Source organism: Hypanus sabinus, chromosome 5 (genome assembly GCF_030144855.1).
Source record: "Hypanus sabinus isolate sHypSab1 chromosome 5, sHypSab1.hap1, whole genome shotgun sequence".
In the NCBI taxonomy this organism is placed as follows: domain Eukaryota; kingdom Metazoa; phylum Chordata; class Chondrichthyes; order Myliobatiformes; family Dasyatidae; genus Hypanus; species Hypanus sabinus.
The window spans coordinates 65,802,676-65,818,813 of NC_082710.1; the positions used below are offsets into that span (position 1 = coordinate 65,802,676).

The window sequence follows — 16,138 nt, forward strand, 5'->3', positions numbered from 1 at the left end:
GTTATTCACCAGAATTCCGAGGAGCCAACATCTGATGTTTTAGTAGTGTTAGTGCAAAATTCATATACTGTACTGAAAGACACAACCATATTGTACAACGCAACCAAATTAAAAGTGAACAGATAATTCTGGATTATATTTGAGGCCAAAAATTGCAACTGTAAGTACGTGTATTTTATTATTATTAGTCAAAATATTACAATTATTATATATATACACACACAATATATTACAACAGCATTTTATATTTTGAATATGTACAGCAATAATTTTTAAAAGTAGAAAATACTCTTTTCCATGGGTGAATAAGGATGTATTATAATGGAGTACCAACCTTCATATCTGCATTTTCGAGTAGCTGTAGCCCATAGCCATGGTTTCCCAGAATGTCATTCTCCAAGATAGTACCTTCTCCCTTCGAGGTAACACCATGGCTGTTGTTGTCATAGATACCATTTCCCCGAAGTTCAACTTTGCATCCTGCTTCCACAAGAATGCCACCTATGCTGTTACAGGTGATGCTGTTGTTTGTGATGTGGGTGAACTGACTGCTCTGATATACTGCAATCCCATTGTCATGATTGGCATGGATTGCGTTGGCTATAATGTTGAGCGTCTCATTGCTTTTTATATAGATACCAGCAGCTGATGTGAAAATAATAAAAAAAGACAGTTAGCATATCAAATACTGATATAGAAAAGAGAAAATGCTGAAAAGGCACAGATTTGCAGTTTTTCATATGAAATTACATTAGCGATAGGCACATAGACTGAAAAAGCAATAAATAACTGGCTATGCAATTTGTCTCAATCGCATGAACTATGATCTAATTGGCATGGGAGTGCTACTTCCACAAGAATTGTTCAAGAAGCCCCCCCCCCTACTAAATTCATTAGGATATGAGAGTGGGTGAAAGTATGGCACCATCCACTATTTATCTGCCTTTACTTAAATCACTTTATATCCTCACACAAAGAAATTTTTATCAATTTCAATTAACTCAACATCTAGTCTTTTGCAAGATCGCTCCAGACTTTTTCATGAAAAGTGCCATAATAAAACAAGCCTGAAGAACAGACTTTTGGACCAAATTAAAAGTAGTTATTATGCAACAGCTGTGAAGCAGGTCACTTAAAAACAATAGTCAAATAACAATCCATGTTCATTACCACAATATTAAAAGTTATCTCCAAGTCCACTGAAGAATTTTCAGTGAAATCTGTGAAGAGAATCCTGTTAAAACCAGAGTTTGGCATTGTTCAAGTCTAATTCCACTTCAGCCTCATTATTTGCTTCCAGGACCAGGGTCTACGCAGAACTGCACAGTCATCTGACTGTAAGTCTTCCTGCTCTCTGTCTTGTAAAGCCTCAGCATTATTGCCTTGCTTTTATATTCTATTTCCTTGAAATAAATGGCAAAATTGCATTTGCCTTCTTTACCACAGACTCAACCTGTAAATTAACCTTCCATGAGACTTACATAAGGACTCCTAAGTCCCTCTACATTTCCAATATTTGAACCTTCTCCCCTTTTAGAAAGCAGTCTGCACTATTGTTCTTTTTACCAAAATGTATTAATATACTGTATTCCATTTGCCATTATTTTGTCCATTCTTCCAATATGTCTAAGTCTTGCTATAATCACATTGCTTCCTCAGCTCCACCTACCCCTCCACCTATCTTCGTCTCATCTGCAAACTTCACCACAAAGCCATCGATTCCATTATCCAAATCACCGACAAACAATGTGAAAAGTAGTGGTTCCAATACTGACCCCTGAGGAACACCATTAGTCACTAGCTGCCAACGAGAAAAGGCCTCTTTTATTCTCACTCATTGCCTCCTGCCTGTCAGCCATTCCTCTATTCATGCCAGTATCTTTCCTGTAACGCTATCAGATTTTATCTTGCTAAACAGCCTCGTGTGTGGCATCTTATCAAATTCTTTCTGAAAATCCAAGTAAGTGACATCCACTGCCTCTCCTTTGTCCCCCCGCTTGTTACTCCTTGAAGAACTCTAACAGATTTGTCAGGCAAGATTTCTCTTCACAGAAACCATGCTGACTTTGACTTAATTTTATCATTAGACTCTAAGTACCCTGAAACCTCATCCTTAATGATATACTCCAACACTTTCCCAACCACTTAGGTTAGGCTAACTACACTATAATTACCTTTTTTTTTGCCTTCCTCCCTTCTTAAAAAGTGGAGTGACATTTGCAATCTTCCAGTCCTCTGGGACCATACCAGAATCAAGTGATTCTTGCAGGATCATGACCAATGCACCTGTTATCTCTTCAGCAACCTCTCTCAGGGTTCTGGGATGTAGTCCATCTGGTTCAGGTGACTTTGCACCTTAAGACCTCTGAGTCTGCCTAGCACTCTTTCCTTTGTGATAGTAATGGCATTCACTTCTGCTCCCTGACACTCACTGACTCTGGCACACTGCTAGTCTTCCACAATGAAGACCAATGCAAAGTACTCATTAAGTTCATCTGCCATTCATTTGTCCCCCATTACTACCTCACCAGCACTGTTTTCCAGTGGTTCAATATCAACTCTCACCTCCCTTTTACTCTTTATATAACTGAAAAAACTTTTTGTATCCTGCTTTATATTATTGGCTAGTTTGCCCTCATATTTAATCTTTTCCCTTCCTATGGCTTTTTGGTTGTCTTTTGTTGGATTTTAAAAGCTTCCCAATCATCCAACTTCCCACTCACTTTTGCTACCTTATATGCCCTTTCCTTGACTTTTATGCAGTCCTTAACTTTAATTGTCAGCCACAGTGGCCTGTCCCTGCCAGTTCAGGTTATGGCAATTCTTGGGAACCCTGATGTAACCCAGAGTTTTATCCTGTTCTGTAATGAATTCTGAATTAAGATCTGCCCATAAAGATTTGCCAACAAGGACCAAAAGGCCTGTTACTGTGCTGAAATGTTCTATGGTTCTATATCCTTCAGTCAGATGGAAGATAATCCCGATCTGTAAGACACATTATTCCTTCAGTCATCTACTTGACTTTCCGCAAGTTTTATTTCCATTAACTTCATTTGGTCCTGTATGAGCCAACAACACTCGTTCTTTAATCAATTTCCTTCCTTAAATATTTAAGAGTTTTGCAGAGTTTTGGAAGTATGTTTAAGTTAGCATCAGAAAGCTATAAGTGAAATTTAAAGGATTAGTTTTTAAATTCCACATTAGTGGTGGCACAAGACCATTGCTAGTGGATTTACTGTTCGGGCATCCAGTTACTCTTGACTAGGTTGTGAGCAGGTTAAGCGTGATCTCAGCCTTGATGTTGAGAATTTAATTCAGAAGTAGGCACACTGTAGGTTTATCTGTCTTGCCACTAGATTTGAAGGATTTTGGAATTGGTTTATTATTGTCACGTATTGAGGTAGAGTGAAAAGCTTGTCTTGCATACTGTTCATACAGATCAATACTTTACTCAGTGCATTGAGGTAGTACAATAATAATGCAGAATGAAGTGTAACAGCTACAGAGGAAGTACAATACAGATAGATAATAAGGTGCAAGATCATTATGGGATAGATTATAAGATTGAGAGTGCATCTTATCATGCCAGAGCATACAACAGCTTGTTGCAAACTGCTCCCTGCAGATCTACTTATTACTTCTGTTGTGCTGCAATAGAGTTGGTACCACCATCGCTTTGAGATATCAACTGTAAGTTATCCATGTCCTGAAGCAGTTGTGGGAGAGGTTTGCATTCTAAACTGCAAGTTTGGGTCACGTTTGAGGTCTTGATTTTTGAACACTTTTTCCCTAAGGCAGACAAGCGGTGTGCTGTGGCAAATTTTGTTAATGCCTGTGAGAGTTGGCTTTTTGTAAACCTTGGTTGTCAGAATGACATTGTCGATAGACATCTGGAGAACCTTTGCCTTCCGGGTGCTTAATATAAGATCTATCCTCTTGTAGCTGTGCTGAAGGTAAATGTGGTTGGAGCTCAGCCTTCTAGTGTACGTCACCTGCAGGCTGAGTTGTAATATTAGGCCAGAGTGGTCTTGGTTCTGATGAGAAGGCAGCGAAGACTGAACAGTTCTCTCTCCTTTCGTAGACTACCTCTATTCTTGCTGAATGCAAAGTGCAGTATTACCACGCAGATGCAATGACATAGTTTTCCTTGATTGCATTTTGCACTGGTGTTGGGTCTGTGCCATTTTGTTGGTGAGGATCATAGTTTACATGTCTTAATAGAACAGTGGATGGTGATGAATTTTAGTGGCAGCCTAAGTTGGCAAAGTAGGTTTCTGAGAGGGTTGTCTAAAAATGTGATGACTTGTGCCCTTTGATCCATCATGTTTATACTGGCCATTGTACTCAAGTGCTTGTCCAAATTCTGCTTAAGAGTTGTGAATGTCTGCCTGCATAAATCCTTTTCAGGCAGCACATTCTAGTCTCCAACCATTCACCATGTGAAAAGCAATGCTCGAACTAAAGAAACTTCTCCCCATCCCTGTTTTAAATGGATGTCCCTCTATTCTGAAGCTGAGCTCGCTGTAGGAAACATCTTCTCCACATTCACTCTATGCTTTAGAATATTCAATATGTTTCAATAAGAACCCTCCTCATTCTTCTAAACTCCAGAGAGTAGTGGCCCAGAGCCATCAAACACTTCTCAGATGTTAACCCTTTCATTCCCGGGATCATTCTCATGAACCTCCTCAAAACTCTCTCCAACGTCAGCATGTCTTTTCTTAGATAAAGGGTCCAAAAACTGTTCATAATACTCTGTAAGGCCTGACCAATGCCTTATAAACCCTCAGCATTTGCTTTTGAAATTGCTCATTCTCTCCACTTCTGATCCCTCTATGAGGATAGGTATGTGTTCCTCCGTCTTACCCTTCCTGAAGTCCACAATCAGCTTTTTCGTCAATCTTACCTGGTCAATTATATATAGGCCTCCAAATAGTAGCCATGATGTGGGATTGAGATTGCAAAGAGAGCTGGAAAAGGCATGCAATAAGGGTATTGTCACAGTTGGAATGTGGGACTTCAGTATGTAAGGGGGTTGGGAAAATCAGTTTGGTGTCAGATCGCAAGAGAGAGAATTTGTTGAATGCCTACAAGATAGCTTTTTAGAGCAGCTTGTGTATGAGCCTACTTGGAGAAAGGCCATCTTAGATTGTGTGTTGTGTAATAACCCAGATCTTATTTGGGAACTTAAAGTAAAGGGACCCTTAGGAGGTGATGATCATAATATGATTGAAATTGTAGTGCAATTTAACTCACATATATCTGTAGCGCAATGGAATAAAGGGAATTACACTGACATGAGAGAGGAGGTTTCCCAGATGGATTACAGGAGGATATCGGTGGGGATGATGGCAAAGCAGAGGTGGCTGAATTTTCTGGGAACAGTTCACAAGGTGCAGGGTAGATATATCCCACAGAAGAAGTTGTTCTCAAATGGCAGTGACAGTCTCTGAATGTGAACAAAACAAAAGAGATGGTTGTTGACTTCAGGAGGGCATGGAGTGACCGCTCCCCGCTGAACATCGACGGCTCCTCGGTAGCGATCGTTAAGAGCACCAAATTGCTTGGTGTTCACCTGGTGGAGAATCTCACCTGGTCCCTCAACACCAGCTCCATGGCAAAGAAAGCCCAGCAGCGTCTCTACTTCTTGCGAAGGCTGAGGAAAGTCCATCTGCCCCCCCCCACCCCCCATCCTCATCACATTCTACAGGGGTTGTATTGAGAGCATCCTGAGCAGCTACATCACTGACTGGTTCGGAAATTGCACCATCTTGGATTAAAAAACCCTGCAGAGGATAGTGAGGTCAGCTGAGAAGATTATCAGGGTCGCTCTTCCCACCATTACGGACATTTACACTACACACTGCATCTGCAAAGCAAACAGCATTATGAAAGACCCCATGCACCCCTCATACAAACTCTTCTCCCTGCTGCCGCCTGGAAAATGGCTCCGAAGCATTCGGGCTCTCGTGACCAGACTACGTAACGGTTTCTTCCCCCAAGCTATTAGACTCCTCAATACCCAGAGCCTGGACTGACACCTTGCCCTATTGTCCTGTTTATTATTTATTGTAATGTCTGCACTGTTTTGTGCACTTTATGCAGTCCTGGGTAGGTCTGTAGCCTAGTGTAGTTGTTTTTTTTTTCTCTCTATGTTGTTGTTTATGTAGTTCAGTCTAGTTTTTGTACTGTGTCATGTAACACCATGGTCCCGAAAAACGTTATCTAATTTTTACTATGTACTGTACATAGCAGTTATGGTCGAAATGACAATAAAAGTGACTTGACATAAACCCTTCAAACCCATTCTCCCTGTAACCCCTGACTCCCTGGTTTATCAAGAACCTAACAAGTTCAGCCTTAAATATATCCAATGACTTGGCCTGCACAGCCATCTATGGCAATGAATTGCATAGATTCATCACCCTCAAGCTAAAGAAACTTCTCCCCTATCTGTTTTAAATGGATGTCCCTCTATTCTATTATGTCCCATATGCTGCTCGTATGTTAACCATTTCATTCCTGGGGTCATTCTTATGAACCTCCTTGAAACCCTCTCCAATGCCAGTGCGTCTTTTCTTAATATTCCATGAGTCCTGACCAATGCCTTATAAAGCCTTCACATTACATCCTTGCTTTTGTATTCTAGCCCCTTTGAAATGAATGCATACATTGCATAGGCCTTCCTTACCATTGACTCAACCTGCAAGTTAACCTTTAGGAAATCCCGCACGAGGACTCCCAAATCACTTTGACCTCTGATTAATTTTTCCTATTTAGAAAATAATCTATGCCTTTACTCCTTCCACTGAAGTGCTTGCCCATACACTTCTCTACAATATATTCCATGCCAACTTCTTTGCCAATCTCCCAATCTGTCCAAGTCCTTCTACAGACACCCTGCTTTCTCAATGCCACCCATCCTTCCACCTATTTTCACATCACCTGCAAACTTGGCCATCAATCTCTCCATCCAAATCATTGACAAATAAGCAGTCCCAATACTGACCCCTGTGGCAGACCACTAGTCACCGGTAGCCAATCAGGAAAGGGCCCCTTTATTCCCACACTTTGCCTCCTGCCAGTCAGTCAATCTTCTATCCATGCTAATATCTTTCCTGTAATATCATGGGCTTGTAACTTGTTAAGCAGCTTCATGTGTGGCACCTGTCACAGACCTTCTGAAAATCCAAATGAACACCATCCACTAACTCTTATTTGTCCATCTGTCTATTATTTCCTCAAAGAATTCCAACAGATTTGTCAGGCATGATTTCCCCAAAAGGAAACCATGCTGACTTTGGCCTATTTTGTCATGCACCTCTAAGCAATGTTCCTTCTAATTTGTAACAACCAGAGTGTGTAAAAATTCTATGCTGTGCAAATTCTTGCCCAGTGACAACATGTGCACAGTGAATTTTTAAATAGAAGTAAACCTGAAGCTATTCTAAAGATAATAAGCCATTCTGCTTTAAATGAACTAGAAATTATTTTGCGCTTCACGCCCTTTGCTTCTTTGGAATTCAACATAATGAATCAATATTTTCTTCAAAACTGTATAAATAAGCCAGTTCTAAAATTTGCAGACAAATCACAAACTCCAAGTTGTCAATACCAACCTCATCAGAAACTGAAATAGGAAATTTGATTGTGTATGATCGTGAAATATACTTAAAATGCCAATGAGATAGAGGGTGACAACCTTTTGTGTGTTAGTAGCAAAAGATGTGTGGGCACGCACACCTTAAGAGGGAACATTGTCTCCAAGTACCCCAAAACCTCATTTTTACCTAGAAAGAGAAGATGCATACATCAGAATGTTCTTTATTGACTACAGCTCAGCATTCAATACTATCATCCTCTCAAAACTTAAGTTTCAAGACCTTAGCCTCAATACCCCCTTGTGTAATTGGATCCTTGATTTTCTCACTTGCAGACCCCCATCAGATCAGGTTGGCAACAACACCTCCTCCACAATCTCCATCAGCACAGGTGCAACACAAGGCTGTGTGCTTACCCCCTGCTCTACTCCCTTTACACTTATAACTGTGTGGCTAAGTGCAGCTTCAAAGCCACATTTAAGTTTGCTGACGACATCATTGTCATGGGCCGAATCAAAGTGGTGATGAATCAGCATACAGGAGGGAGATTGAAAATCTGGCTAAATGGTGGGACAACTTCTCACTCGGTGTCAGAAAGACTAAGGAGCTGATAAGTGGCTTTAGGGAGAAGGAAACTCGAGGTCCATGGGCCAGTCCTCATCAAAGGATCAGCAGCTTTAAATTCCTTGGTGTTATCATTTCAGAGGGCCAGTCCTGGGCCCAGCACCCATGTGCAATTACACAGAAAGCACAGCACTGCCTTTATTACTTAATAGTTCGTGAATATTTGGCATAGCATCTACAACTCTGACAAACTTCTAGAGATGTACAGTGGAGAGCATGTTGACTGGCTGCATCACAGCCTGGTATGGAAACACCAATGCCCTTGAACAGAAAATCCTACAAAAGGTAGTGGATACGGCTCAGTCCATTACAGGTAAAGCTCTCCCCACCATTGAGCACAATTACAGGATGCAGTAAAGCAGCATCCATTATCAGGGACTCACACTACCAGGTTCAGGAACAGTTATTACCCCTCAACCACCAAGCTCTTGAACCAAAAAGGGTAATTTCACTTGCCCATCAATGAAATGTTCCCACAATCTAGGGACTCGCTGTCATCTCATGTTCTCGATAGTTATTGCTTATTTATTAATTATTATTTCTTTCTTTTTTGTATTTGCACAGTTAGTCTTTTGCACACTGGTTGTACACACATTTGGTTTGGTCTTTCATTGATTTCTATTATGACTACTGGACTTATTCAGTATACCCACAAGAAAATTTAAACTCAGGGTTGTGTATGGTGACATACATGTACTTTGATAATAAACTTACTTTGAACTGAAGACCCCAACATCTTTTCAACCACTAGAATCAGGCTAACTGGCCTAGAATTTCCTTTCTTTTACTTCTCTCCCTTCTTAAAGAGTGGAGTGACATAGCAATTTTCCAGTCTTCTGAAACCATTCCAGAATCTAGAGATTCTTGAAGATCTACCATTAGAGTTTTCAACTTCCCAAACACCTTCTTCTTGATAATAGCAACTAAACGTACTTCTGCTCTGACATGCTCACATTTCTGTCATTCTGCTAGTATCTTCTTAAGTTCTTCCACCATTTCTTTGTCCCACTTTAGTACCTCTCCAGTGTCATCTTTCAGCAGTCCGAAATCCACTCTCTTCTCTTTCACTCTTCATGTATTTGAAAAAACTTTTTGTATCCACTTTTATATTATTGTCTAGTTACCTTAATATTTCATCTTTTCTCTCTTCCTGGCTTTTTTGGTTGCCTTCTGTTGGTTCTTAAAAACTTCCCAATCCTCTACCTTGTCAAGGACGTTTGCCTCAAGCTCCTTTAAGAATACTTCATCATCTTTGGAATGCATTTTTCCTACACATCCAAATTGCTCCCAGAAACTCTAGCCACTGCTGTTCTGCCATCATCCCTGCTTGTGTCACCAACCAACTTTGCCCAGCTCCTCTCTCATGCCTCTGTAACTCCTTTTACTCCACTGTAACGCTGATACATCTGATTTTAGCTTCTCCCTCTCAACCTGCAGGGTGAATTCTAATATGTTATGAATACAGCCTCCTAAAGGTTCCTTGTTATATAATCAAAACTGGTTCATTACCCCTCACCCAATCCAGAGCTGCTATTTCCCAAGTGCGCTCAACCACAAGCTGCTCTAAAAAAACCATCTCATAGGCACTCTACAAATTCCCTCTCTCAGGATTCAGCACTAACTTGATTTTCCCAATCTATCCGCATAGTGGAACCTCCATGAATACCGCAACATTGCCCTTTCTGCATGCCTTTTCTATCTCCCGCCGTAATTTGTAGCTCATATTCCAGCTACTGTTTGGAGGCCTATAAATACTCCCATCAGAGTCTTTTTACCCTTACGGTTCCTTAACTCTACCCACAGGGATTCTACATCTGATCCTATGTCACCTCTTCCTGAGGATTTGATTTCATTTTTTCCCAGCACAGATACCCCACCCTCTCTGCCTAACATTTAAATACTTTATCCTTGGATATTGATCTTCCAACTACGATCTTCTTTCAGCCATGACTCAGTGATGCCCACATCATATCTGCCAATCTCTAACTGCGCTGCAAGATCATTTATCTTATTCCAAATATAGCGAGCATTCAAATATAATACCTTCAGTCCCGTATTCATCACCCTTTTCAATTCTGCCTCCCCCCATTACATCTCATCCCACTGACTGCAATTTTGCCCCATCATCTTCCTGTTTTTCCTCGGTCTCACTGCACACTGTGTCTAGTTGTGCCCCATCCTTAGCTCTTCCCAATTCTTTGCAACACCCTAGTAAACCTGCCCACAAGGATATTGGTCCACCTCGTTTCGGCTGTAACCAGTCCATTTTGTTAAGGTCATACCTTCCCCAGAAGAGATCTCAATAATCCAGAAATCTGAAACCCTGACCCCTGCACCAATTCTTCCATCACACGTTCACCTGCAATATTTTCTGTTAATATGATGTAAAAGTTTATTCCCGATTATCAGTATAGTGCTCGACCAGCCTTGGTAATTTAACGAATGCCTGTATGCTATTAATCTCTCAAACTTTGTTTATCCATTCTGGATATTTTACATGCAAGTCTAGCTTCATAAGTTCCTAATTTCTTATGAATGTGTGACTTAATTGCTGCATTGCTGTAATTATGGTATTTTTCTGGTTAGTCCTGAGTTTTATTCTTACACAATTGTATGTGTGCGCCCGGAGTTTGGACAGTATATCCTGATTCCTTTGGAGTTAGGCTTACTTTTAAATTGCGTACTTCCCACTTCACACATGAGGAGAGCAGTACAGTAAAAAGGTGAGAGCAGAATTTGCCAAACAGCGTGTGAACAGTCAACGGCCGTGAGTAAGGAACACTATAGATGCGAGGCATTCAAAACACACAGCATGAAAAGACAGAGCTCACCAGAGTGTCTGACAACAGTTCTCACTGCAGTAATCATGCAGATCATCAGTTGGTGCTATAGCAGTGTGAGCCAGATTGAAGGCAGAAGCTACGTGACCATGGGCTATGATTGCAGAGAGGGAGATTGCCATTAAAACAGCCAAAGCCTGACTAGAGGCTCATTTGGAAGCCCTTCATCTTCTAAAACATGCTTCAGCTGCTATTGCCCAGCCAGAGATTTTGGAGGCAGCAGCAGAGCAAGAGGGTGAGGAGCTTTACAGCAGGCAAAGCCACCCATACAGGTAAACATATGTGTGAGAGCAATTATGTCAAGGACCAAGCCAATCATGTTAGCCAGCAGTCTGAGTCTGCTTGCTATGCAACACTCTGTTCAATTTACCTCTCACACTTCGCCTAACCCTTTGGAAAAAGACAGCAATCAGCAATGGCCAATGGCCATCCCCCGGTAAGTTGCTTACAGTAAAGCTCAGAAATGCTTCATTGTTCACGTATGCTATACAACTCTTACTTACCTGTCCAGCACCACACAAGGAATTCCCCAATGGTTAAAACTGAGGAGAGAATAGCAAAATTGACAGTAATGATCCACATTTACAGCCAAAGTTTAACATGCCTGAAAAAGGTAGTTTATCAGAAGGTTGTACAGTCTTCAGTCATGATGAACATGGCAAAGTATCTGGCTCGCAAAGAACTCACAAACACTGCGTATCACACTTCGATGACTGCCCAGAAAATTTACAGAGCATGGAAGTCATCTTTCTTAAATTCATTTACGAGATGTGGACGTCGCCAGCTAAGCCAGCATTTATTGCCTTGAGAACAATCAAAGATGCAGATCTTACTGCTGGTGAAGAAATGGGCTTGCTGTCAAAGTGCTTATGTAAGGAATCGCAAGACTATGTTAGGTGCTTCAGAGCAGTTCATATAAGTGACCCAGCTGCAACTTTAAATGACCTGGGACAGACTCAGTGAATGTCATAATGCGCTGGAGCTAACTGATAGCACACTTCTCAAAAAGCTGGATGATTTTCCAAAGATTTCAAATAAGGATAACTTAAAGGTTAAGAGAACTTGGAGGTCTGATAAAATTGAGCTGCTTTCAGTAAAGGAAGAGGGTTATCTGCTTGACTTAGCTCATTCAGACACTGCCAACGGCATTAGTCCTATTGTTGAAAAGCTGCCACATTCCTTTCAGGAGAAATGGATTTCTCAAGGTTCAGAGCATAAAGAGGAGAATGGAGTCACATACTTCCCTCCCCCACCCCTTTTCTTTCTTCACTGATTTTGTCTGCCATCAAGCTAAAATAAGAAGCAAACCGAGTTTTGCTCTGTGCAGCCACAGCTTATCTTCAAGCAAGAAGCCTCCTCTGAAACATATGAACATTTGGATTCTAGTTTCAGTACGTAAGACCAAGATCTCCCCACCCTCAGCTCAGAACGAACCTTGAAGAGGATGCAGCAAAACATTGCTCCCTTCATAATAAGCCTCACCCATTGTGAAAGTGTCAAGGCTTTAGGTTAAGAGCCCTTGAGGAACAAAAGGCTTACCTGAAAGAGCAAGGGATTTGCTTCAGATGCTGTTCCTCATCATCTCTCACGCATAATGCACATTGAAGTGTGATGAATGCCATGACAACATTCATATTACAGCCCTACATCCAAGGTTTCAGATCACACTTCAAAGCAGGGCAGGGAGGTAGAGGAAGAAACTTTGCTGTCTGCAAACTCTTCATGCACAGATGATGGTAAGAACAGTGTAGTCACTAAATCCTGTTCCAAGATATGCTTAAAGTGCATCCTAAATGCCATTGTGAGAATGCTTTCAAGATATATGCCATGTTCAATGACCACAGCAACGTATCCTTAGCCCGATCAGAGTTATTTGATCATCCATGGCAATTCATCATCTGCTGGTGTAATGGAGAGATCAGGTAGAAGAGCAATGGGTTATCAGATTGAAGCATGGAATGATGGCATTACTCTTACACTTGCAACACCAATTGAGCATAATGACATTCAGACAATCATGAAAAAACAGCAACTTCAGAGGCTGCTCTCTATCACTCCCACTTCAAGTGTTTTGCTGAACAGATCCCACTGCTGGATAATAAAGCCCAAATCCCACTTCTGTTGAGAGATATCTTCACAGCATACAAAGCTCTGGCAATGAACACCTCACACAGAAGCTGCACTCAGGATGGGACCTTGTTGGTGATATGTTTAGGGAAATTCTACAGGTCTGCTTCTCACAGCTCTAGAACAAGTCTTCTGGAAAATGAGAGAATTTCACTGTACAGCCCTTAACCGTAAAGAAAAGGTAAACTCCAGTTCTCAGCCTCAACACAGTCTCTTGCAAAGCATCAGTATCAACAGAACATCCCAGAATACCCTGCTTCCTGAGATAGATGTGGGGAAGACACTGGACTTGAGCTGCAATTTCTCTAACCAACACACAGTTGCTAGGTAAAACTGCAGGGTGAATCCAGGGTATGGTGGAAAATCCTGAAATCTTGAAAGACTAGCAACTGATCCTAGAATGGGCACCCACCAAGATGTAAAAGGCATGTCGAAAAACAACTGTGTGATCAGACAGCAGTCAATGGAGAGAGTGTCATTGCAGTGTCTCGTATTCCCAACAACTTACCAGTTGCGAAGTGCACAGTTGTGAAGGACTAAGGCGCACAGCTCCATCAACAGCCAAGGTTACACTTGGGATGCTGATCCACCACTCTCCTCACATATGGGCAGTGCACAGGAGCGCATAATTGGAGTGTTGAGGAAAATCTTGGATTCTATGCTGATCTGTAGATGATCTTCCAGCTTGAATTATGACATTCTGTGCACTCGCGTGGCAGAAGTAACGGAAATTATCAACTTGAGGCCAATAGTTCCAGTGTCTACAGATGCAAGCTCAGCTTTGATTCTTTTTCCTGCTATACTTCTCACATAGAAACACTGTGCAGCACTCCCAACCAGAAACTTTACAGAAACGGACCTCTATAAACAGCAGTGATGTCAAAAGCAGAATTTAGCTCATCAATTCTGGAGACAATGGAAACAAGAATATCTACAGAAACTTCAAGTTCGCCACAAATGGAGAGTTATGCTCTAACAGATGTTGCGCCTCTGAAAGACAGCAGAGTAGCCCAAAATGACTGACCCATAGCATTCTTAACACAGCATCCAAGTAAATATGGGAGAGTTTGCAAAGTAGTGCCCATGGTGACAAAGCAAGGGCCCAGCAAGAAATTCTTCAGGCCTGTTTCTGAGATTGTTTTCCTTCTCAAAAAGTAGGACTGAACTTTGTAACTGTTCCATTAACTTGTTTATGACATCTTTATAGATGACAGGTTGGCACGAGGCCAAGTGGTTAAGGCGTTCATCTAGTTATCTGAAGGTCACTAGTTTGAGCCTTGGCTGAGACTGCGTGTGTGTCCTTGAGCAAGGCACTTAACCACACATTGCTCTGCAATGACACTGATGCCAAGCTGTATGGGTCCTAATGCCCTTCCCTTGGACAACGTCAGTGGCGTGGAGAGGGGAGACTTGCAGCTTGGGCAACTGCCGGTCTTCCATTAAAAAAAACCTTGCCCAGGCTTGTGCCCTGGAATCTTTCTAAGGTGCAAATCCATGATCTATTGAGACTAACAGAGGCCTACTACTACATAGATGGCAGGTAGGGAGTGTTCAGCCCTTTATTTTGAAATACAGCCCTGCTGACTTTTATTCTGAGTGCGCAGCCACCTTTAAACTTCAAGGTCATTTGGACTACGTGAGAAGAGCATTATATATACAAGTCCAAATTCATATATTTTTGATTTCTTGACTGTGCGACTTAATTGTCATAAGTTTGCTGCATTAAGACTTACAGTATTTTTCAGGTTCGTTTGCAGTTGTGTGTGTGTGCATGTGCTGCCCAAATAAAGCACCCAGAGCAAGGCCTCCGCATCCTGACTCCTGTGTTCAGTTGAGTAGGGTTTGCCTTACTGCTGAATTGTGTACTTCCCACTTCACACACAAGGAGAACAGTAAAACCCTATTCTGAGGCTGTGCCCTGTGATCCTAGACTCCCCCACAATAGGAAACAACCTCTCCACATCCATTCCATCTTGGCCTTCCAATATTCGATAGGTTTTAATGAGATTTCCGTCCTCATTCTTCTAAACCAGCGAGTACAGGCCCAGAGTCATCAAACACTCTTCAAACATCAATGTTTTCATTCCTGGAATCATTCTCATGAACCTCCTCTGGACTCTCTCCAATGCCAGCACACCTTTCCTTAGATAAAGGACTCAAAACTGCTCACAATACTCTGTGCGGAATGACCAAGCAAAATACTTGCTGATTTCTGATAGTTATTTAATTTCCATCATGTGCTCAATCAGGCAAAATTGATTAGTTTTTAAAAATTAAGTCATCCTATCCCAGCTTTGTGACTGATTAGCGTGCCTCTGATGTGCAGTATTCAACTGTCAAAATGAATTGGTCTATATGGTAGATTCTTGGACCTTGTGGGAAACCATAGGCAAGAAAGTCTGACATTGGTGGTGTTAATTGCATACAGACATGATCCACCAACACTTGGAGAGAAGGTCTGATTTGGAACAGGCAACACAGCTTTGCATATGGAAGTCATGTCTGACAAAACTCTTGGAGTTTTTCGAGTAGGTAACCAAGATGATACATGAGGATAGGGCAGTGGCTACAGGCTATACAGACTTTAGCAAGGTTTTCAACAAGGTCCCTCATGGCAAGCTAGTCTGATGGTTAGATCACATGGGATCCAGGGGTGGGGGGTGGAGAGGGGAGATAGCAGATTAACTTCTTAAATGGCTTGGTAGTAGGAGGAAGAGGGTAATGGTCAAACATTGTTTCTCATACCGGATGCTTATGTCTAGTCACAGGGGTCAGTGCTGGGACCACTGTTGTTTGTAACTGATATAAACAATCTGGATGTGAATCTACAAGACACAGCTAGCAAGTCTGCAGATGTTACTAAAATAAGTGATGTTACAGACTGTGCAGAAGGTTCTAAGAACATACGACATGAAAAATTACAGGGGGATCTTGATTAGCTAGGTA

The 16,138-nt window shown here is 41.6% G+C and overlaps 1 protein-coding gene and 1 long non-coding RNA gene across 3 annotated transcripts in view; both read right to left on the minus strand.

Moving 5' to 3' along the window:
- The window catches only part of fbxo10 (F-box protein 10), a 119,627-nt gene that overhangs the window by 12,712 nt on the left and 90,777 nt on the right, over window positions 1-16,138 (minus strand). For both annotated transcript variants that reach the window (XM_059970063.1, XM_059970064.1), the window contains exon 9: window positions 335-645. In XM_059970063.1, the coding sequence (XP_059826046.1) occupies window positions 335-645 (311 nt within the window). The remainder of the gene's footprint in view (window positions 1-334; window positions 646-16,138) is intronic.
- LOC132394209 (uncharacterized) lies at window positions 654-14,023 on the minus strand. The gene is made up of 3 exons (XR_009512218.1): window positions 12,605-14,023; window positions 11,569-11,607; window positions 654-7,790 (listed from the first exon to the last, which is right to left on the minus strand). It is a non-coding gene; the product is annotated as an uncharacterized LOC132394209 (long non-coding RNA).